Source organism: Musca vetustissima, unplaced genomic scaffold (genome assembly GCF_032173495.1).
Source record: "Musca vetustissima isolate MV318-11 ecotype Yass unplaced genomic scaffold, APGP_CSIRO_Mvet_v1 utg11918, whole genome shotgun sequence".
Lineage (NCBI taxonomy): Eukaryota > Metazoa > Arthropoda > Insecta > Diptera > Muscidae > Musca > Musca vetustissima.
Window position 1 is genome coordinate 166,688 of NW_026877911.1, and position 23,651 is coordinate 190,338.

The 23,651-nt window shown below is 34.7% G+C and overlaps 3 protein-coding genes across 3 annotated transcripts; 1 reads left to right on the plus strand and 2 right to left on the minus strand.

Annotated features, from left to right (window-relative positions):
- Positions 1–9,703: 9,703 nt before the first annotated feature.
- LOC133322589 (homeobox protein 5) lies at positions 9,704–17,408 on the minus strand. Its single transcript, XM_061531568.1, has 13 exons — positions 16,992–17,408; positions 15,923–16,880; positions 15,534–15,862; positions 14,059–14,472; positions 12,674–13,996; positions 12,101–12,599; positions 11,803–12,041; positions 11,547–11,737; positions 11,321–11,482; positions 10,860–11,252; positions 10,651–10,789; positions 10,213–10,586; positions 9,704–10,154 (listed from the first exon to the last, which is right to left on the minus strand). Exons 1-13 carry the CDS (start codon positions 17,400–17,402, stop codon positions 9,704–9,706), a joined length of 5,883 nt encoding a protein of 1,960 aa, XP_061387552.1. The 5' UTR covers positions 17,403–17,408.
- Positions 17,409–20,020: 2,612 nt separating this feature from the next.
- Positions 20,021–20,638, plus strand: LOC133322590 (lectin subunit alpha-like). The gene is made up of 3 exons (XM_061531569.1): positions 20,021–20,152; positions 20,221–20,335; positions 20,397–20,638. The coding sequence occupies exons 1-3, from the start codon at positions 20,021–20,023 to the stop codon at positions 20,636–20,638; spliced, it is 489 nt and encodes a 162-aa protein (XP_061387553.1).
- A 2,101-nt stretch (positions 20,639–22,739) lies between these two features.
- Positions 22,740–23,416, minus strand: LOC133322591 (lectin subunit alpha-like). Its single transcript, XM_061531570.1, has 3 exons — positions 23,267–23,416; positions 23,093–23,207; positions 22,740–23,014 (listed from the first exon to the last, which is right to left on the minus strand). Exons 1-3 carry the CDS (start codon positions 23,414–23,416, stop codon positions 22,740–22,742), a joined length of 540 nt encoding a protein of 179 aa, XP_061387554.1.
- Between the last annotated feature and the right edge of the window lie 235 nt (positions 23,417–23,651).

Sequence of the window (23,651 nt, forward strand, 5' to 3'; positions counted from 1 at the left end):
TTTAGTAGGGATATATTTGGTACCCAATAAGAACCCAATGTGCAAAATTTCAGCGAATTCAGTTGAAAAACGTGCTCAAGAACCCCAAAATACAGAAAATTGTAGGGTACCCTTATATGGGGGCTATGTCTTTCGATTTGCGGGAAATTTTGCTCAGCATAATGAATTAGATTTAAATTTCTTGTAGATTTCTTGTTTAGACAGTTAATGACTTTGGCACCCTTCTGCATGAAGGCACTACAAAACTGACGATCCCCTTGGTCCGAACCACAGACGATGGCCGACCGAAGGGCTCCTTCAAAGAGCAACCAATGACAATCACTGATCCTGCCATGAGGATCAGATTTGTCAATGATTGCCACTAGAAGGTCTTCTTCAGCGGCTACCTTGTTCGGTCTGTCATATGGCTTACGCTGTCATTGGTTACGAACTTTGGAGTTCGCCTTTCCAGAGGAGGTTGATGCCTTCACTGTACTTAGCTGTTTCTCCGCTGTTTGTTGTCCAGCGACAGCCGCATATGAGGTAGAAGGATCTGTGTGAGGCTTGCGGACCTTCTGAAGAGCGGATGCGCTTTTCAGATTTGTTCTGTGGGCCGACAGTTACTCCCCCAGGAGACGATGGTTCCTTGACTGACTTCCCCTTCTTCCGATTTCGACCACTAGTGAATCCACCCAAAGCTTTAGCTTCACCTTTGTCATTAGGCGCAGAATCGGGCTTTGAGACAGAGCCCTCCACACCCTTGATCATCCTTATGGATGACATTCTGCTTCGAGATGTTCTCAAGTGGCTTTTCCTGTGCATTCTTACTCGGATGGAGAGCGTGCGCATAGATTCTTTCGAACTTCTTTATGTATATCATCTTATCCTTGATGAGGTGTACCTCCCTCTCCGAGATCAAATTCGCATCTCGCCCCATGAATTTGCGGAGATACGAAACAGCACATTTATAATGCTTCGCATCAGCTACTTCTCGGGCCTTCCCAGCTTTTCAGGCGCTGTCCGTTCCCCATCGTCGGACATCACCTTCGTTGCAGATTGCCTCTGAAGTTTGTCGGCGGATGCCGACACAGACCTGTTGTAGTCAGACTGGAAGTCGGTCGGCCAACAGGGTCTGCACTTCTTTCGTTGCTACTATAGCAATACTCTTGTGTAGACTTGGCTGGGATCACCGTGATGTCCAGCTCATCATCAGTTAGGGTAAGATTCAATAGAAGTTCCTGCGGAAGCGTATCCCCTCATTGGTCTTCCGGCACAAGTCTTTCTAACTGGTCGAAGAGTTCCTTACTTTGCTCCTCTAGACTATCGCGGATAGCGCATAGATTCCCGTGTAGGTCGTCCCCTGCCAGAACTACAGTCCTGTCAGCCAGAGACTGATTTTCATCATTCATGGCATGCTCATTTGCCAAAGGAATAGACAGGTTCGTCAACGTTTTGGTTTAGAATTGTTGCACAGGTGCAGGTGCCAAGGCATCCACACCTAGAACAGACGGATCCAACCGCTTGATCTCGACGACAAGTGGCTTGTGACCTCACCAACGATTGCCGCCGGTACTGGGTTATTAAATCCCTGCATCATAACTTTATTCTTTTTACTTCTTTTACCCATCGTAGTTGATTAATTTAAATGGCACTACCCCGATCCATTTTGGTTCACGGGGAAGATCCCGAAGATCCCCAAGGTTTCCACGGAGTGCAGAAAAAAGTTGATCTAGGAGACCTAGTTTAGTTTAACTCTGCACATCATGGAGACCCCCTTCCCATCCGCCATCCGGGAAGACGCGCCTAGTTGGAGATTGGCAACATGACTATATTCCTTCGAGGGAACATTGACATGCAAATGGTAAGGATACATATGCGCAGCAATATACCCAAAGTGGTGAAGGGTATCATATAGTCGGCCAAGTCCGACTTTACTACTTTCCTTACTGGTTTTTAAGCTCGGCTTATGGATCGAAAGTTCTGTCACAAGCCAGCTAAGTAAGTATAGGTGGTATGTGTCGATGTGTTTTTCGTGGGTCTTTTCCAGGATTTGGCGCAGAGTGAAAATCTGGTCAATGGTAGATTTGCCAGGTCTGAAGCCGCATTGGTATGGTCCAATAATGTCATTGACCATTGGCTTCAGTCGTTCACACAGCACGCTGGATAGCACTTTATATGCGATGAGATCGTCTTGTCTCCTTTTTTTTTGTGCACGGGACACAGGATGCTGAGGTTCCAATGCATTCCTCTAGCCAAATTGTACTAATCAGCTGGTGCATGCTCCTTACCAGCATCTGACCACCAGTCTTGAATAGTTCGGCTGGTAACCCATCGGCACCTGCTCCTGTATTATTCTTCAGCCGATTGATTGCTATTCTGACCTCATCTTGGCTAGGTGGTATACACTCTATACCGTCAGAAGTTTTTCAAAATGCTTCTACCAGATCCTCAACACGCTGTCTGTATCTGTCACCAGGTTTCCTTCTTCATCTCTACAGGAGGATGTGCTTGCACCAAAGCCTTCGGTTTGGTGTTTTACTCGTTGGTAAAATTCTCGAACTTCATTCTGACTCTGTACATCTCGATTTGCTCACGCTCACGTTTTTCTTGGTATTTTTTCTGTAAATATGTTTCTCCTCTCTTCTTTTCTCCCAATAATTCTCCATCACATTTCGTGTTGCTACTGTCAGCACGGTTGCCCTATACACTGCGTTTTTTCACATCAGTAGCATTACGGCAGTCCTGATCGTACCATGGGTTTGTTGGTGGCGGTTTTTGGTACCCAAGTGTTTCAATGGACGATGAAAATAGTTACCCCAGGTGGCACCACGGGGAGGTCAGTGTCCACAATTGTGATGAAAGAGCGACCAAGATAAGCCTGGACTTCGCCATGTTAAAGCCAATGTTTTTAAATTTAAAACCAGTAAGGAAAGTAGTAAAGTCGGACGGGGCCGACTATATGATACCCTTCACCACTGTGGGTATATTAAACAGATGAATCCTAACAGACGTCGCATTATTGAAGAACCATTAACATGAAATTAAACATGTCATTCTGCAACCTATATAAATTTTGATCAGGTATAGAGTTGCTTCTTACGATGGGACAAAATAATGTAAATAAATTTAAAGCGAAATATCGAAATATAGGTTACACTTATTTCAGTATGGTTTTTGCATTCGGCCACATTTTGAGTTCTTTATTTACTTATAAATCCAAATTTACTTATAAATCCAAAATCGGACGAAAATATATATGGGAGCTATATCTAAATCTGAACCGATTTTCACGAAATTTAACACACATCGTTCTAGACTTAGTTCAGTATGCTATGCGAAATTTCGTGCAAATCGAAGGATATATAGGGACATTGTTGCACCATTTACATAAAATCGGACGAAAATATATATGGGAGCTATATCTAAATCTGAACCTATTTTCACGAAATTTAACACACATCGTTCTAGACTTAATTCCGTACGCTATGCCAAATTTCGTGCAAATCTAACGATATATAGGGACTTTGGTGCAATATTTACCTAAAATCGGACGAAAATATGTATGGGAGCTATATCTAAACCTGAACCGATTTTCAGGAAATTTAACACACATCATTCTGGACCTAATTCAGTACGTTATGCCAAATTTCGTGCAAATCGAAAGATATATAGCGACTTTGGGGCACCATTTACATGAAATCGGACGAAACTATATATGGGAGCTATATCTAAATCTAAATCGATTTTCTCGAAACTTGGCAGACATCACTCTAGGCTTAATTCAGTACGTTATGCCAAATTTCGTGCAAATCAAAAGATATATAGGGACTTTGGGGCACCATTTACATGAAATCGGACGAAACTATATATGGGAGCTATATCTAAATCTGGACCGATTTTCATGAAACTTGGCAGACATCATTATAGGCCTAAATGATTAGCCTGTACCAAATTTCGTGCAAATCGAAAGATATATAGGGACCGTTTACATTAAATCGGTTAAATATATATATGGGAGCTATATCTAAATCTGAACCGATTTTTCCCAATTTCAATAGGGTTCGTCCTTGGGCCGAATAAGTGACCTATGCCAAATTTCATCTAATTCGGATCATAAATGCGACCTGTACTTTGTTTACAATTTAACATGGACAGACAGACGGACAGACGGACGGACGGACATGCATAAATCGACTTAGAAAGTGATTCTATGCATATTCTCAAAAGGAACCATGGGTCTATCTCGATTATTTTTGCCTGTTACAAACATATGCACAAAGACATAATACCCTGTACCACAGTGTGGTGAAGGGTATAAAAAGGGGGGTTATATGGGGACTACCCCAAAATGGGGGCGAATATTAATAATTTTTGGTAGAGAGATTTGGTACCATAAACGACTACAAAATACCAAATTACAGCTCAATCGGTTGAAAAACGTGCCCAAGAACCCCAAAATACCGAAAATTGTAGGGTACCCTTATAAGGGGGCTACCAGAAAAAATTACCTTATATTTATAATTTTTAGTGAAGAACTTTGCTACCCAATAAGCACTCAAAATACAACGTTGCAGCCAATTCGGTCGAAAAATGCAATCAAACCCCTCAAAATACTGAAAATTGAGGGGTACCGTTATATGGGGGCTACCAGAAAAAGTGGACCTATATTTGTAATTTTTAGTAGGGATATTTGGTACCCAATAAGAACCCAATGTGCCAAATTTCAGCGAATTCGGTTGAAAAACGCGCTCAAGAACCTCAAAATACCGAAAATTGTAGGGTACCCTTATATGGGGGCTACCAGAAAAAAATTTCCCTATGTTTATAATTTTTAGTGGAGAGATTTGCTACCCAATAAGAACTCAAAATACTAAATTACAGCCAATTCGGTGGAAAAATGCAACCAAAACCCACAAAAGTACTATATGGTACTATATTTGGTACAAATTTGATTTGGAGGAATCCTGAAAATTGAGCTGGAGTCCTGAAAATTTAATGTAACATTACCGTCGGAGTGTAGGATTGGGATATGTACGTAGTTTTGGAAAAATGTTTACTTATGTGTACGAAAAGTACTACATCGTACTATAATTGGTACAATTTGGATTTGGGGGAACCGATAGAGCGGGTACAATAAAATTTTGGAGTCAGGATCATTGTAAAGGTGTAAGATTAGGGTCAGAATTCAGTTTAACAAATTAATACTTATGGGTACTAAATGGTACTAAATTTCGTACAATTTGAATTTTAGGTGAAACAATAGAGCTAGAATCATAAAATTTGGAGTCAAGATCACTGTTGAGGTGTAAGCTTGAGATATGTAAAAGTTTTAGAAATTTGTACTAATGTGTACTAAATTTGGTAAATTTTAAATTGTGAGTGATCCGATAGAGTTGGATTCCTGAGGCTTGGATTTCGGATTACTGTGGGGGGGTGTAGGGTTGGGGTATGTATAAAGTTTTATAAATTGTTTCTAAGTGTACTAAATTTGGTACAATTTAAATTGTGGGTGAAGCGTTAGAGTTGGAATCCTGAAATTTGGATTTGGGATCACTGTGGGGTTGTAGGATTGGGGTGTACAAAATTTAGTACAATTTTAAATTGTAGGTGAACCGATAGAGTTGGAATCCTGAAACTTGGATTTAGGATGGCTGTGAGGGTGTAGGATTGGGGTATGTATGAAATTTTGGAAATTGGTACAACTATGTACTAAATTTGGTACAATTTGAATTGTGGGTCAACCGAGAAAGTTGGAATCCTGAAACATGGATTTAGGATGGCTGTGGGGTGTAGGATTGGGATATGTATGAAGTTTTGGAAATTGGTACAACTGCGTACTAAATTTGGTACAATTTCAATTGTGGGTGAACCAATAGAGTTCGAATAGTGAAACATGGATTTAGGTTCATTGTGAGGGTGTAGGTTTTGGGTAGGTTTTGGAAATAAGTCCTACTGTGTAGTAAAAGTTGGTACAAGTTGAATTGTGGGCGAACCAATGAAATTTGAATTTGGAATCATTGTGGGGTGGTTCGATTAATTTTTTTCCCTCTAGGATTTTTTTCTCTAGAAAAAAATTTTGGAACCTCAGCTTCTGAGGCTCATTTTTTTCTACGTGATTTTTTTTTTTTTTTAAATAAAACCCACTTTTGTTTTGAAATTAAATTTGTATTTATTTATATATTTTATTTATTATTGTATGGGTTTTTTTTTAATTTGTTTTTTTAGTTCAGTTTTTTTTTTTTAATATTTTGTAATATGTATGTGTGACTAATTTAAAAACATTTAAAATATTGTGTATATGTATTAGTGTTAAATTTTATTTTTTATGATTTTTTTTATTTTTATATGTCTAGAAAAAACATTTAATATGTTATGTTCAGTATATTAATGTTCTGAGGATATTTTGCATTTGAAGTTTTTTATTTTTTTTATTTTTTTTTTTTTTTTAATTGAAACAATTTTTTTGTAATAAGAATATGTTTATAAATTAAAATACATATTTATTTTAGGTTAGATATATGTATGTATATATTTGGTAGTTATAGATATATAGATGACAAACATTATATAATATGATAGATAATATTTTTTTTTTTAAATTTAATATTTATTTTGTGATGATATTGCTATAAAATATATTTTTGATGGTTACAATTCGTTTAGTTATACAATAATGATAATTATAATTTGTTTAATTGTTCATAATAATATTAATAGTAAATAGTTATACATATGTATGTGTGTAGGGATTTTTTTTTTTAATCTTACTTAAAATTTAAGAATTAGTTATTAAGAATTTGTGATATTTTTGAAAGGAGAAAGAATTATTTTTTTAGGTCCTCCAAAGGGGGGGGTAAGCCCCTTTGAAACATGATTTGTTTTGTTTTTTTTTTTTTTTTGCTTAGTATTAAATTTATATGTTATATATATTTTGGGAATATTTTTTTTTTTTTCTTACAAAAAAAAAAAAAAAAATAATAATAAAGGGTTTCAAATTTAAAAAATATATCCTAAATAATTAACAAAAATAAAATAAAAAAACACATAATAAAATACATAACACTTTTTTAAATTAATTAAAAAATTAAAAAAAAAAACAAAAATTAAAAATTCTATTCTTTTTATTTAATTAATAATTCTTGCAGTCTCTTTGGAAATTAAAAAAATATATATTCAAAAATATTTATTTTTTATATAGATTTTTTTTACAATTGCTTTGATTTAAATTTCATTTTAAGCAATAATTGACTATTTTTGTTGTTGCTCTATTTGTTTTATTTATTTATTCATTATTATTGTTATTTTCTATATATAATTGTTTTAATGAAAACCGGTCGATTTTTATAAAAAAGAAGATAAACAAAAAATATTAAACAAATATTTAATTAATAATAAAAATTTAATAATATTTTGTTAGGCACTTATGGTATTCTATATTTTCATTTCTTTCATGTTATTGTAATTATTTTCTATACGATTTTATAATATATACTTTTTTATGTCTATGTTTTTGTGAGTTTTTTTATTTATTTATTTTTTTTTTTTTTTTTTTTGGGAAAAATATATTTGTTTTGACTTAAAAATAAGGAAAATTATGGCAGTTTTGTAAATAAAAAAAATAATATTTAAAAATCAATTTAACTGTAAAATAATAAAAAAAATTAAGAATAACTAGTTTGGGTCTTTTTAAACAAAAAATAAAAATTTTCAATTAAAAAATCCGAATTCTTTAATATTTTTTTTTTTTTTTTTTTTTTTGGAATATTTCTACTTTAATTTTTGGGATTTGTAACAAATTTTATTAAAGATAATTAATTAAAAACAAAAATCTTTTTAAACAAAAAATAAAAATTTTCAATTAAAAAAACCGAATTCTTTAATATTTATTTATTTATTTTTTTTTTTTTTTTTTGAAATATTTCTACTTTAATTTTTTGGATTTGTAACAAATTTTATTAAAAATAATTAATTAAAAACAAAAATCTTTAAAAAAATCAATTAAAAAAAAAAAAAAAAATCAGAAAAAAAAACAAAAAATATAATGGATATATATTTTGTATTTATAATATAAAAAAATATATTAAAAAATATATTAATAAAACCCCAATTTTTTATATAGACATTTTTTTCTTTATTTTTTTAATTTTTTTTTAAGATTTCTTCTTAATTTTTTTTAAATTTTTAGATATGTTAAAAAAAAATAAAAAATATATATATTAATTTTTAACTTTTTGGATTTGATTTGAAAATAAAATTTAAAAAAATATTTAATTTAATTTTAATTCGTTAAGATTTGTTTAAAAAAAAATAACAAAATATTTAATAATTTTTTAGGAATATTTTCCTTTTTTAATTTTTTAGATTCCTTTTAAAAATCAATGTTAAAAAAATGATTTTATTTAAAAAAATCTTTGAAAAAATTAAATAAAAATATATAAATACAAAATTGGGTATAATATATTTTTTTTTAAAAAATAAATTAAAAAAAAATTATTTTATTTAAAAAAAAAATATTTAAAAAAAATTGAAAAAAATTAAATAAAAAATTGGTTGTAATATATTTATTTTTTTTTTCTTTAATATTTAATTTTTTTCAATAATTTAATTTAAAGAAAAAATCATTTAAAAAATCCTAGAAAATTAATAAAAAAAAAATCGGATTTTTTAAAACAAATATTAATTAAAATATATTTTTTATATTTGATTTAAATAAAAAATCTAATTTTTTAAATTATTTTTTTTTATTTCAAGTAAAATTTTTTAACACAAAATTTTTTCTTTAATATTTAATTTCAAATTTTTAAATTTTTTAACAAAATTAATAATTTAATTTAAAAAAATAATAAAAAATCGGATTTTTTTAAATCGAATATTATCCCGAATAGTGCTGTAATTATTTTTTTTTTTCGAATTGTGAAACGAATCTTTCAGCGTCTCTAGATTGTGGGCCACTGAATTCAAAAATTTGATTTGTATCCTTTTTTCTTATCAGAATAATCGACAGGATCAATTTTTGGGCTGTGACCGTATGTTCACACTAGCACTGCTCGGGTACAGGTTTTTTAGATGATTTATTGATTGTATTGTGAGTGTGACCATATGGTCACGCTAGCACAGCTCGGGTTAATTAAAATATATTTTTATATCTGATTTAAAAAATCTAATTTTTTAAATTATTTTTTTTTTTTAATTTTAAGTAATATATTTTTTTAAATTATTCCAACTTTTTGTATGTGTTAAAAAAATTAGTTCACAAAAAAATAAAATCAAAAAATAACATAACAACAAAAAAACTTCATTACTAAAAAATACCTAAAACTATTGTCCTTAAAAATTAATTTATATATGTATATTTATAAATAGGATATTTTTGAAAAAAAGTTAACTTTAAGCCTTAATTTGTTTGTTGTGATTTATTTTCATTCTTCTTCTTTTTTTAAGAAAAAAGTAAATTGCTTTGAAATTGAATTTTTATAATTAAATCTAAAACTGTTTACAGGAACCACCACAAACCTAGTTCTTTAATAATTTATTTTTCAACACTCAAAGCAATTTTTTTTATAAATAAAAAAAAATGTGGTAGTGTTTAAGTTGTGTTGTCTATGGTTGAGTGTGTGTGGTTGTGTTTGTCTTATTAACAATTTATTTATAAGTAAATTCTAAAGGAAACCCTTTAAGTGTCATAAAAAATTATAATTGAATAATTGGTTAAATCACCAAGAAGCTAAGGGTGATGATGATTCCCTGCCACTGCATGATTTACACCACCACCCGACGACTGGCTATGGGCCGTCATATTGTTATTGTGATTTATGGGAGTTAATGTAACCTGAGGACTAACACTAATTATGGAAACATCTTCCAAATTTTGTACAAGTTGGGCAGCCGCAGCTGGTATAAGATTTGTTGTTGTTGTCGATGATGTACTGGCAATAGCTATATTTGCTGATTGATTCAGGGATGCTGTTGTGGCTGAGGTCGTTTCCGTTATATCATCCTCATCGTCATCATCATCATCGTCCACCTCTATAACCGTGGTTGTTGCGGCGGACGCCACACCACCATTGACCATGGGATTTTGTTGCGTCAAATTGGCATAACGACAAGTTGCCGTTTTACATTTACACGACAAATAACGATTTTTCATTAACCAGAATTTTTCACCATAATCGAAACTGAAAACCGTAAACAATTAACAATAAGAAAAAACCAGAAATTCATTTTATTACTCACCACAACTCCTCACCCGACTCCACATCACGACTTGTGAAAAATGCAATTTTCGGAAAACGATAATCCTGATGTTCATAGAATACCCGAACGGGTGTAATATTTGCCTCACACGAATGATTAAAGAAACGGCTAACATTGCCATAATAATTAGCATCAATACAATGGCCATTACCCAAATCGAAAAAGTAGCTATCATCCATGCGACGATCGGCCTCATGATCGGTGAGAATTTCTCCCGTATAGGTGGCCACAAATGTACCCTTGGGTATATGGACCATACTGCGCACTCCCCAACCTTTGTTGGTCTCTTCACACTCCATCACCTGTAGCGGTATGGTAATGCCATTTTGCACCACGCGATTTTTACAGAAACGCTGAAATGGGAAAAGATATTTTTTTTTTTCAATTTGAAATATTTTTTTAAATTATTTTCTATACCTTATTACAGCCACAGACATCATTGCACTCAAATATTATTGCCGGATCTTCATAATTAAAATCGGAGCTTAAACGGCCCTCTGCGGTATACCAACTTTGACCCGAAGCACCAGTACACTGGCAGCTGTCCGTAATGCAACTAAAAAAATAAGAAAATTTCAGTTTCAAAATTCTTTTTCTATTCAAAACTCAAACCACCCTCCACTCACCCATCTAAACATGTACAGATACGCATTTGTGACACTCTCCTATCGATTTGCACGGAATTCTGCAAAATTATCGTATCGGTAATATAACGAAAATCTGGTAACATTATCTGATCCGATTCATCAATCGGTGTGATATTATTATTTTCATTACGTAATGCCTGTATGGGACATAATTCACGTCCATTCGATATATCGGCACAAACAATATGCGAACGACGACGATGTAGAGCATGCATACGCATTTGAAAACCGACATGTCGGGCACAATCGGAATTTTCATTTGGTATACAATTATAGGGTAACTCATCGGCACGATTTTTCAGCATTAAATCGGCACCATTGAATATAAGGAGGAGACTGAGATTTTTACTCGAATGGCGGCAAGCAATGTGGCTGGGGGGAAAAGGGAAAGATGGGAATTATTTTTATGATCTAATAGATTTTGTTTGTATAAAACTCACAGCGGTGTTTCACCCTCCACATTTTGTATATTACAATTGATACCGGTCTGCAATAATACTGTTATGGTATCCAAATCATTATTGTGCAGGGCAGCCCAATGCAATACCGTATTGTTGTCATTATCACAGATATTGGGATCGGCACCTTGTTGTAAAAGTAAACTGAAATAAAATAAATTGTTGTTATAATTTGTAAGTAAATTTTGAAAACGATATCTTGACCCACCTCACAATATCTGTGTGACCCAATTCGGCCGCCCACACCATGGCCGTCCAGCCTCCATCATCTTGGGCATTTATGAAACTTAAAAATTGTGATATATTCTTACTGGCCTTATAGCTATAGACGATTAATTGTACTAATTCCAAATTGCCGGTGCGGGCAGCAATGTGCAAGACTGTGTGGCCATCGGGACCCTGGAAAAAATTCAAATAAAATTTTATTCTTTTTTTTAATTACTTAAAATTAAATTTTGTTTTACCCTTATGGCCAAATCCGCCCTATGTTGTATAAACAAATTAACAATATCATATTTGCCCTCATTGACGGCACACATAACCGCGGTGCGCATTTCCTGATCCATTTTATTAATGAAATCACCGCCGCTGCCTTTGCACAGCAACAAATAGGCCATTTGTAGGGTACCAAAGGTGGCCACCAAATGCAAACAGGTGCCGTTGTAGCATTCACGCATGCTGGAGGTGACATCGTATTTTGAAACTGGAAGAAAAAAAAATAATTTAATTGGATTCTCAATTAATTTAATTTCCCCCACTTACCCAATATCTCCGCCACCCTTTCCAAATCATCATTCTTAACGGCATAATACATATCTTTGGTTGTGAACTCTGTGAGTGTGGCGGTACTGCGTGAACGTCCCCGGGCAGCCACAACATTCATAACCGATTCCGGTATAAGATGTTCATAATTGATTTTGGTATTTGGTTTAAAGGTCATGGGTGAGTCCATTAAACAATTAATGGCAGATTTATTTTTACTATTCGTTTTAGCACCACCCGAACTGTTATTGTTGTTGTTATTGCCGGCCGCCAAAGGTGGTTTTTGTGTTGCCGAAAATATTGGCACCGTTTGACTTTTCATGGTAATTGTGGTGGTCTTTTCCGCCGTATCTATGCCACAGTGCGGGCATTTCAATACCAAAGTGCGACTGGCAGTTTTCGAGGCAGGTTGCTGGGGATCATATTTGGAACTGAGTACAATGCGTTGGGCACACGAAGCATGGAAAAAGTGATGATTTTTACACAAGACAAATTCGCCCTGGAATCGAAAAAAAGAAGAAAAAATTATTAGAAAAAAATGAAGAAAATTACCCTCTCTGAAATCCCACTCACCTGTGTACAAAAAATGCCACATTCAGCACAGGAATTATGGGTCTGCAGCCGTCTTTTGTGATCATCACATAAGACCAAATATCCTACCCTTTGACTGGGTCTAAACAAATTAAGTATTTCACCATTTAATTGATTGGAACAGCCCACCTTTAAATCATCGATGTTATCAATGGCACAACAGTACTGGGTCTCTGGTGTCTTGGGGGTATAATATTTGGAAGTGGCCTGGCAAAGGCATATTAAATTTACATTCTTGGAATTGGTAGTGGTGGTAGTGCTTGTTGGTAAATTTGTAACTGCCACAGCCGAGGCATTTAAATTTCGCAATTGTTTGGCATCCAATTCCAAGGATTTTTCACTAGAGGTTTGTTTTTGTTTACGCCGGGTATTGGAAGTTAAGGAATTGCCTCCTGAGGTTTGGTTTGTTACACTTTTTGTTGTGACCACCCCCGTCTGCTGTTGATGTGTAACTTGTGGTTGCGGCGGTGTCGACTCCTTACGCACCCTCAACGTAACACTGGGCTTACCCACCTGTACCCTTTTGGCCGGTACAAATTCCTCATTATCACTCAGGCTGTCATTGTCACTGATCTCATCGCTGGCATTGCGACGCAAACCCAACTTCTCCAAATGTCGCTCTTTTTGTTTGGCCAATTTTCGTTGCTGTTTCTTACTCAGTTTCTTATCTTCCGGCGAACGATTTAAATTCAATTTGGAAGTCTTGATTTCATGCAGAAATTTATCAATATCTGGACATGGTGGTTTCCGTGGCTGTTCCATTTCTTTGCGTGACTTGGTAAAGAGTTTCTTTTTTATGGCACTTGAACCACTGGGATGTGGTTGCTGACCACCATTACTATCCTCGGATTTTTCACTTTTCATTTTTGAACCTGCTCCACCACCACTGCTGGAATTTTGTACAACTTGATGGGTGGGTGTTGTGGCATCACTCTGCTCTAAACTATCCAAATTTTGGGCTGTCATGCGTACAATATTCTTGGTTTCAAATTCATAACGTAGCTCATCATTTTCGAGTATTTTGGTTGTGGGTTTAATGCGTCGCTGTGAACGTTTTGGAACAATAACCGAACCGCCATCATTTGTGGTTGTTGCCGTAGTGGCACTGGTATGGCGTTTATTGGCATTTGCTGCCGCCACAGTGGGCGAAATTTGTTCATCGGTATGTTGTTTCTCAGCTTCAATTTGTATTTTTGCCTTGCGTCCCCGTTTTTTGGGTGGTGTCTTTTCATCGATTTGTATGCGCAAGGCTTTGCGGGTGGGGGAGTCATCCATATGATGGTGATTGAGGGGGACATCTTCATCCTAGAAAAATAAAAAAAATGAAAAATTTTCCATTTGAAAAAAAAACTCCATTGCAAACTCACCAATATCTTAAAACCATCCAAACGATTACACAATCTCTCACTACGTCTCATACGTTTACCCTCCTCATCCTCATGATGTTTGTTGGCCGCCTCATTGGACTCATCATCCAATTGTTTACGTTTTCGTCCGGGCGCTCGCCTTTCATTGGAAGTGGGGGAATTATTTTGTTCACTGGCCGCTTCCACTGCGGGCGTTACAGGCGTGTTGTTTGTGGTGCTTCCCTCACCTTCTGCATTGTTGATTTTCTTACTACGACCACGGCCACGTTTATTTAGCGCCTGATTTGTATTGACTTTTTCATTGCTTTCTTTATCGCTTGCAGTGGGATTTGGACTGATTTGTGACAAGTTGCATTCATTGTTGAGGGGAATTTCCAAATTGGTCATAGGGACATCGGAATCAATGTTAGGTTCCTGAAAATAAAAATAACAGGTTATTAAATAAGTCAATAGAAAATGGTGGGTAGATATTTAGACTAGGGATTTGGGGTTCGAGGCAAACAAAAGGGGGAATTAAGAACTGGCTGCAAAACCAAGTTTCCTCAAAAACAATTGATTGGAAGCATTTTTTATGCTCTTTCCAGAAATTAGACTACGGTGAGAATATTGACTACAGTTTATAATAAATACTAGTCCTCTCATTGTTCCACTCGAAGTAGTCCATGTAATGAACTTTTTGGAATCGCTCATGGCCCTATGGGCTAGGTTCTCGTTTATGAAATAAATTGAAATTGAATAATCTTCTCCAAAAATATTTTGCTTATATATCGATGGATTGATCCAATATGAATTTGGGTATAAAAATCTACAAATAAAAAAATCTATAAATAAAAAAAATGTTTCTAAAAAATTGGAATACCCACAACTTAGAGCTCCTCCAATTGTGTGCATCTACTCCTAATTTAATTTAGACATTAACAAATTTTCCTAATTAATTAATTGGCACAATTTAGAATGGTGCTTTTTCTTCAGTCCTTTGCCAAAACATGATCCCATTTTTCAATTTTTTCTTCCTTTGTTCCTACTTCCATTGATCTAAAATTCTACAAATAAAAAAATTAATTTTTTTTTTCCAAAATTAATAATACCCTCACCTAAGACATCCACTATTTGTGTGTATCTACTCATAAATTAATTAGCATATTTTTTCATTTCATGATAAAATAATTTTAACACCTTTTAATTTCCTTATTAAAAAACTGCAAGTTTTTCTTCATTGCATTTTATCCCATCTTTTTCCTTTAAACCATTTGCAAAAAATAAAATTCCTTTTTTTCCCTCGCACACACACACACACACACACACATCATTTGCAAAAAGTCAAAAGTCATTTAAGAAGCAGAAAAATAAAACAGCTACTTATATACTTGGCAGCAGCAGCAGCTAATAACAGCCAGTTCCCCCAATCTACAACAACAAAAATAAAAAAACAGCAACAACAACATCACACATTCACAAATACTTGTTATACTTACAGTTTTTGCACCTTTAACATCCCCACCGCCATCATCATCATCATCAGCAGCAATGCTGTCAACGACATTAGCAGCTGTGACAGTGCAGTTGATTGTTGTTGACGGCAACGACGCCGTTGTAGTAGCAACGCCGGCGGCATTTGCTTTTACTGTTACACTTTTACTATTAACATCAACCACCCCAGCGCCAACATCACCACCCTCTTTTGAACCGTCTTGTTTCCTTTCACCTTCTTCAACATCTGTTGTTGTGCAGGGGGTGTTAATTTTTTTATCAGCCACTTTATTAATAGTTAACACCTCGGATGAAGTCTGGCTCTCTTCTTCTTCTTCCGTTTTTGTTTTTCCATCAATATTATTATTTTTATTACAAGTAACAGAAGAAATACCAACAACGTCAGTCGTTGCTTTATTTTGATTTTCCAATTTTGATTGATTTTGATTTGTGTTTGCCTTTGCATGGCTGTTGTTATTGTATTTATTCTTATTATCAACACCATCACCATCATTACCCTCAACGTTGTTTTTGTTATTGTTTTTGCCTTTAGTCGTTTCATTCTCTGGCTTAGTTGCTGTGGCGGCGGCAGAGCAGTCATCAACATCATTTGTATTATGCTCACTGCCCCCACCACTAGTCTCCCTTTGATGATGTTGTGTGGTGAGAGAGGCCGTTACTCTCTGCACTTTATTGTCGTCGTCGTTGCCGAGCACCAGTAACGGCGTTGGCTCTGTATTAGTTTTTGTTGTTGCTTGACTAGTCGTGCTGCTGCTGCTGCTGTCGTTGTTTACCTCAACATCTTTGTTTTGATTGAGCAAGAGATTACCATCATGATTATCTTTGCTTTCGGTTTTGTTTGCAATAGGATGATGTTGATGATTCTGTGGCTGCTGTTGTTGGTCATCATCACCGCATGAATTGCGATTAGATTTTTTAACTGCAACAACTTGTTGTTGATCAGAAATCAAAGTAGAAACAGAGGTGGCAGCAGCAGCTGTTGATGATGCTGCTGCTGATGACGTTGTCGTCACTGTTGTAGTATTTGTAGTTGTTGTTGTGGGTGTTTTGCCACCATCAATATTTAATGAATTCTCTTCTTCCGCTTTTATGTTTTTTACACCAGTGGAATTATTGTTTTTAGATAATTGGAGGTTTTGGGTCTCCGTTGGTGTTGTTGTTGCTGTGCTGGTGTTAGCAGCAGTACCAACAAACAAAACTGGCTGACCTTGATGATGGTGATTTTCGCCAGAGCTTTTTTTATTGACTTTCTTATTGGCCATATTTATGCTGTCAGCTGCTGCTGTTTCGACCAACAATAATTGTTGTTCGGACTTTGTTGTATCTGTGGTCTTTGTTGTTGTAATTGAAGTATTATTACAATTTCCTGTTTGATTTTGTTGAATATTGTCTGAATTTGTTGTTGTTGGTTTTTCTTGTTTCTTATCGATAATATTCTCTACGGTAGGGGTCGTCGACGGCGATGACGTTGTACTGCTGTTGGTGGTGTTGGGGGATTTTACCTCCTCCTTCAGCATTTGCTCCTCCTGGTGTTCGGTTTTTACCTCATGCCGTTGCTGGTCTTCTTTTTTGGGACTAATTGTATCAGAGGTGTTGGTGGTCTGACTTTCTGTCCTTATCGCCGCCACACCACCATCATCATTGCCAGCTACTGTTGGTGTAGTTTTTCCATTACTGCTGCTGCTGCTGCCGCCCTTCTTATCTTTATCTTTTGAGGCAAATTGATTTTTGGACAAATTACGCCACTTTAGTGTTTTATCTTCGGCCAAATTGACTTCAGCATTATTTAAATCCACCTCATTGTTAAATGTATTGGCCATGCTGCTAAATAAGCTATCCAAACAGTCTGTCATTGTGGGGCCGTTCTTTTTTTTCTGCTCTACTCTACTTCCCCAATTAAAATATATTTTTTTATTTTTAATTTTTATTAAGCTGTTTTTTGCTCTGATGAAAGAAAAAATCTTTTTTGACGTCACTTCTTTCGGTTTTCTCTGTGCAGTGCTCTTGTTACTCTTTTCTTATTCACATAATTTTCTTTGCAATAATATTTTCACATTGTAATTATTGTTAACATTTATTTTATTTATCATAAATTTTAATTATTTTGCATGTATATTTTTTTATTAATTCCTTAATATGTTATTGCTTCTTTTTGCCTGCTTCGAACACCACACACAAAATCACACAACCAACAAAAAAATCTTTTTATATCTCTCTGTCAGAGTGCGGCTGCCGTAGCCGTTACCACTGCTGCTACTGCGGCTGTTTATGCCGTTACTGTTGTTGTTGTTATTCTTTTTCTCATTAAGATTTTTTCTTGTCTTTTGCTCCTCTACAAAAGCACCATTTTTTCTGTTTCACTTTTAAACTGCCTCAACTCGTGAATTTTTATATTCCAATGCTTGCATTTTATAGCAGAGCTCTTAAATTTTCATTATTTATTAAATTTTTTTCAATTTGACAATATTATTTTGGTAAAAATTTGTTTTTATATTCACGTTTCCCGTATTGTCTGGTAGAAAAACAAATCTCTCTCGCCAGAGATCGAGGCCGATACTAAAAAAACACACAGACACACAGGAAAAACAAAGGCGCCGTCAAAAAAATATATGAAAGAAACAGAGAATGTCAATACAAAAGGAGAATGACAAGAAGGCAAGCAAAGGGACAATCACGTTGAGTTGATAGCAAATAACATTTAACCGCCATTATGGTGTAACAACGCCCATGAGAATAATTTTTAATGAGAAATTGTCGTTTTTTTTTAAGGAATAAAATTAAATGTTTTTAAAAAACTGTCTCGCGCTATTCTTCTTCTTTTTTGTTTTTCTCTTTTTATTATTTTTATTGCAATTAACAGAAGAAATACCAACAGCTGCAGCCGCTGGCGCCATTGCTGTATTTTGATTTTTTAAATTGTGATTGATTTTGATTTGGGTTTTTTTGCTTTTGCATGATTGTTGTTATTGTTTTTATTCTTATTATCAACTCTATTATCATTGCCCTCAACGTTTTTGTTATTGTTTTTGCCTTTAGTCGTCTCATTTTCTGCCTTAGTAGCTGTGGCGGCGGCAGAGCAGTCATCAAGATAATTGTTTAAGGGATAAAATTAGATGTTGTTTAAAAATGGTAGGCGACTTATATTTATAAAAAGTCCTGACATTTTTTGACAAATTTTTTGAATTTTTAAAACAAACAATAGAAACAATTAAAGCGATTTTTATCAATGCGGGCAACCACTTTGACTTGATAGCCGATAACATTTTGCCTACCATTCTGGTGCAACAACGCCCATGAGAAGAATTATTTATGAGAAATGGTTGCATTTTTAAATTATTTTGTTTACAGAATAAAAATAAATGTTTAAAAAAAGTTAAAAGATTATTATATGAAACAACAATGATTTTTTACATTATTTTTTTATAGTTAAAACAAAACAAAAAAGGAAAACATTAAACTGACTGTGATGAAGGAGGGAGCAATCACTTTGAGTTGATAGCCAACAACATTTTGTGTGCCATTATGGTGCAACAACGCCCATGAGAATAATTATTAATGAGAAATTGTTGCATTTTTTAAATTTATTTCCTTTTTAAAGAATAATTGTTTAAAAAATAATATTAAAAAATTAATATATAAAAATAAACCATGAATTGTTGTTAATAACTTTCATGTGATAACACAAAGGAAAGGAAACATTGTTTATGATAACGGGGGATAATCACTAGGAATTGATAGCCGACAACATTTTCCCGGCCATTTATGGTGTAACAACGCCTATGACAATAAGTATTAACGAGAAATGGTTGAATTTTTTAAATTAATTTAATATTGAAAGAATAAAATGGAATATTGAATAAAATTGTTAAAAGATTAATATAAAAATAAACCCTGAATTGTAGGAATATTTTTTTTGGGGTGGTGCAAAGGAAGGAAATGCAATTTTTTTATTATTATTTAAAGCATAAAATAAAAAACCCTAAAATTTTTTCTGAAGTATTCGGCTCGTCTTCCATCAATTTAAAAGGAATTCCTGAGACTTTAGCTCCACTATTGAGACTACCCGAGCCTTCAGCTTTATTAACACCAAAAATTACTTGATTCAAATCCCAATTTCGTTTGGTATATTGAATTCAAAATCCGTCAATATTTGAATCAGAAAAATACAGTGACGAGATTTCAATTAAAGATGTAATTATTAAAAATATTATTTTCAAACCGTTCTTAAAATATATTATTAAATAAATGCCTTAATCATTTCGTTTCCTATTTTTCTAAAATTAAATATAAAAATTATTCATGCAACTGGCCGAATGATTTATGCCAAGAAATTGAATTCCACAATACAAAAATAAAAAAAAACAGAGATTATAAAAATAAATGTGTAATTTAATAAAAAAAATACAAACTCAGATTTAGAGATTCTGATTCTGTTTCTGATAAGTATTGTTTCAGTTATTAGCCAGCCACAATGAAGTCAACATCGCCCATGTTCTTATCAGCTGTTGTTCTCTGGATTTGTTATTTCCAAATCAATACAATTGCGGCTGAATTCTATACATCTTCACAAAATAATAGATATTTAATTGAAATACGTAATAAGGTAAGTAAATTTCATAATATATACATTTTAATTTCAAAATAAATTCACTGAATTATCTTTATTCCCAGTACAATTGGTTTCAATCGGATGCAGAATGTAAAGTAAATAATATGGATCTGCTGAGCATTGAGAGTGCCGAGAAAATGCAGGAAATAAATGATTTGATTAATACGGTTTTTAAAGGTTTGAAAAATTCCAATACGATTAATTTTTTTTAACTACAGCTTTTCCTTTTTTTCTCTAGGCAAAGAAAAACCTCTGCTTTATATTGGCGGTAACAATTTGGCCGACCGCAAGCAATTTCTCTGGACGCCAACGGGTCATAAATTTCAATATACCAACTGGAGTGAATTCGAACCAAATAACTATGAAAAGAATGAGCGTTGTGTCCATTTGGGTCTGTACGATGATGGCACCTGGAATGATATTGATTGTGATATGAAATTCGGTTTCATTTGTGAAGATAATAAACAGGTTAAAACATAGACGAGTTGTGGACCTGAAAATCAAAAAATGTTTTCTTTAGATGGAAATGGGAAATTTTGATGAGACCCTATGACCCTTTTGATCAATACAGAGGCCATGGGTTTTTGAAAAGGTAAATTAATCGGAACTAGAAGTCACAGGTCTTTGGAAATTTCAATTGGATGTGGTCTATAGAAATTACAGGTCTTTATCAAGGCCCATTCGCCAGCATAGAGACCACAGGCGTTTAAAAATATCAATAGAATCGGGAATGTAGACCACGGGTATTTATTAATACCTATGGACCTGGTCTAGGAACCACAAGATTTTTATAAAAACCAATTAGAGCTGGTATAGAGATCATAGGGGGTTATAAAGATCCATTCGTCTGTCCTAAAGACCACCAGATTTTTTATAAATACCAATTGAAACGGGTCTAGAGATCATAGATATTTATAAAGACCCATTCGTTTGTGTAGAGACCACAGATATTTTAAAATATCTATTGGGTCTGGTCTATAGATATCATAGATATTTATAAACACCCATTCTTCAGTGTAGAGACCATAGGGCCTTATAAATACCAATTGGATCTTGCAACCTCAAATCGCCATATATATATATATATATATATATAAGGAACTTTCTTATTCCCCAATGAAGATTTTCTGAAACCTCAACCATGTACTCCTGAATGCCCTCCAGGTATTCAGCTCTGCTACATTTGGGCCCCAAAAGCCTTCAGCTGAACAAACGAAGAGACCTTGCTTTGCATTTCCTTAGACTGCATCAACGATTTGTTGGGCCTTCAGTTCTGTCAATAAGACTGCCATTGACTTAAGCACGCCTTTTTGGAACTTCTGGGTATTCCACATGTCTAAAACACTAACGAAGTTTTCCACTTCATTTGAACTATAAAAAATACCGGTTTTTTCATAACGTTTTCTCTTCTTGAAATGTCTTTAGCTTATCTCCGCAAACTCCTGAGCATTCCGGCTGCCCTTTAGATCATATGGAGTCCTTCGATGTTCTAAAAAAGGGCTTTAGATCACCCCGTGTAAAGTCATGAGCATTCCGGCTGCCAACTCATAGAGTCTATAAAGGGCTTCAGGTCACGATGTTCTATAAAAGGGCTTCAGGTCATCTCTGCAAACTCCATGACTCTACTCTGTAATCTCCCTAGTATTCCGCATGGTTATACAACTCATGGAGTCCTCCGCTTACCTGGAACTCATGAAGTCCTTCGATGTTTTATTAAAGGGCTTTAGGTCACCCTGTGAAAACTCCTGTGCACTCCGGCTGCCTATAGAGCTCATGGAGTCCGCTCTCCTATAAGCGGCGTTTACCTCTTCTCTACAAGTCCTCCATGTTCCTATAAAGGGCTTGTAGATCACCTCTGTAAACTCCTGAGTATTCCGATTGCCTAAAAAAACTCATGAAGTCCGCCACGTTCCTTTAAAGGGCCTGTAGTTCACCTCTGCAAACTCCTGAGTATTCCGGCTGCCTATAGGAACTCATGGAGTCCTCCGCTTGCTCACCTCTGCAAATTTATAAGTATTTCCGGCTGCCTAAAAAACCCATGAAGTTCTCCAGGTTTCTATAAAGGGCCTAGGTCACCTCTGCAAACTTCCGAGTATTCCGGTTGCCTTAAAAAAACTCATGGAGTCCTCCGCTATCCCATAAAGGGCCTATAGGTCACCTCAGCAAACTACTGAGTATTCCGGCAGCCTAAAAAATTCATGGAGTCCTCCGCTTGCCTCATCTCTGCAAACCTCTGAGTATTCTGGCTGCTTATAGAACTCATGGAGTCCTCCAAGTTTCTATAAAGGACCTGTAGGTCACCTCTGCAATCTTCTGAGTATTTCGGCTGCCTAAAAAACTCAAAGGGTCCTCCACGTTCCCATAAAAATCATTTTGATTTTTTTTTTTATTCTCTTCTAATCCAGATATTGAACTTTAAATCCCTATTCCAAAAATTCCCAAAAATTCCAAATATTCCCAGCATTGATCTAGAAATCCCTTTGAAATATCCATTCAAAATATATGTATATTTTTAATACTTCTTCAAAATTTTATTCGAAAAAAATAAATTTAGTTTTGCCTTGGATATCTTTGTTCGTCTTCAAGCCTTCACCACCAAATTCGACAGATCCTCAACGCCCAAAACCAAATCACATATGAAACCATATTTCCGATTACAATTGATGTCATTCCATTTGTCATCGCCATGGAATCCGATGTGGACACAACGTTCATTTAATTTTTTATAATTATTCGGTTCACCCTTTTCCCAATTCGTATAGCTGAAGATGTCACCCTTGGCAATCCATACAAATTCACGGAATTCATCCAGATCGTTGGCACCAATATACAAACGGGGTATGCGTTTCTTTTCATCTAAGGGAGGAAGAAAGGAGGACATTATCACATACAAAAAATTGGAGATTAAAGGCAGCTGGACATTAGAAAACTTACAGCCAAAGGCTTCATTCAAAACTATTTTCAAATCATCGGCCCTTTCCTTGCTATCGATGGTGGCTAAATTCATTTTTTTCTTTTTACATTCCTCAAGGGCCTGGGACCAGGTGAACTGCAAACAAATTAATTTTTTTAAAAATCTCTTAACCTTTATTTCCTTTTTTCCCATACCTTTTGTCTGGGTTCTATAAAATATTTATATTTTGATGTCTTGTAGATATTGGTCTCATCATCCTGCAGTTCCTCCTCCTGCTGGCCCGCAACTCCTTGCGCCCCCAGATTCACGAATAGGCAAGCGGCCAGAAAAATAGTTGCTTTCATTTTGCTGTTCAAATACTAACTGCTGATCTCGCCGTAGGCCCCCGAAGAAATCTATTTCTTGTGACTAGCATCGGCATCCGCATGTCAGCATCCGCAGCAAGGCCTGTGGTTTGAGATATTTTCAGCAAAACAAAAAGAAGAAAAAATATATCGCAATCTCTTTACTATAAAAAATACAAATTGAACACAAACCCCCCGTTTGAATTTTGCGAAATGTCGTCACATAATCTGTTGC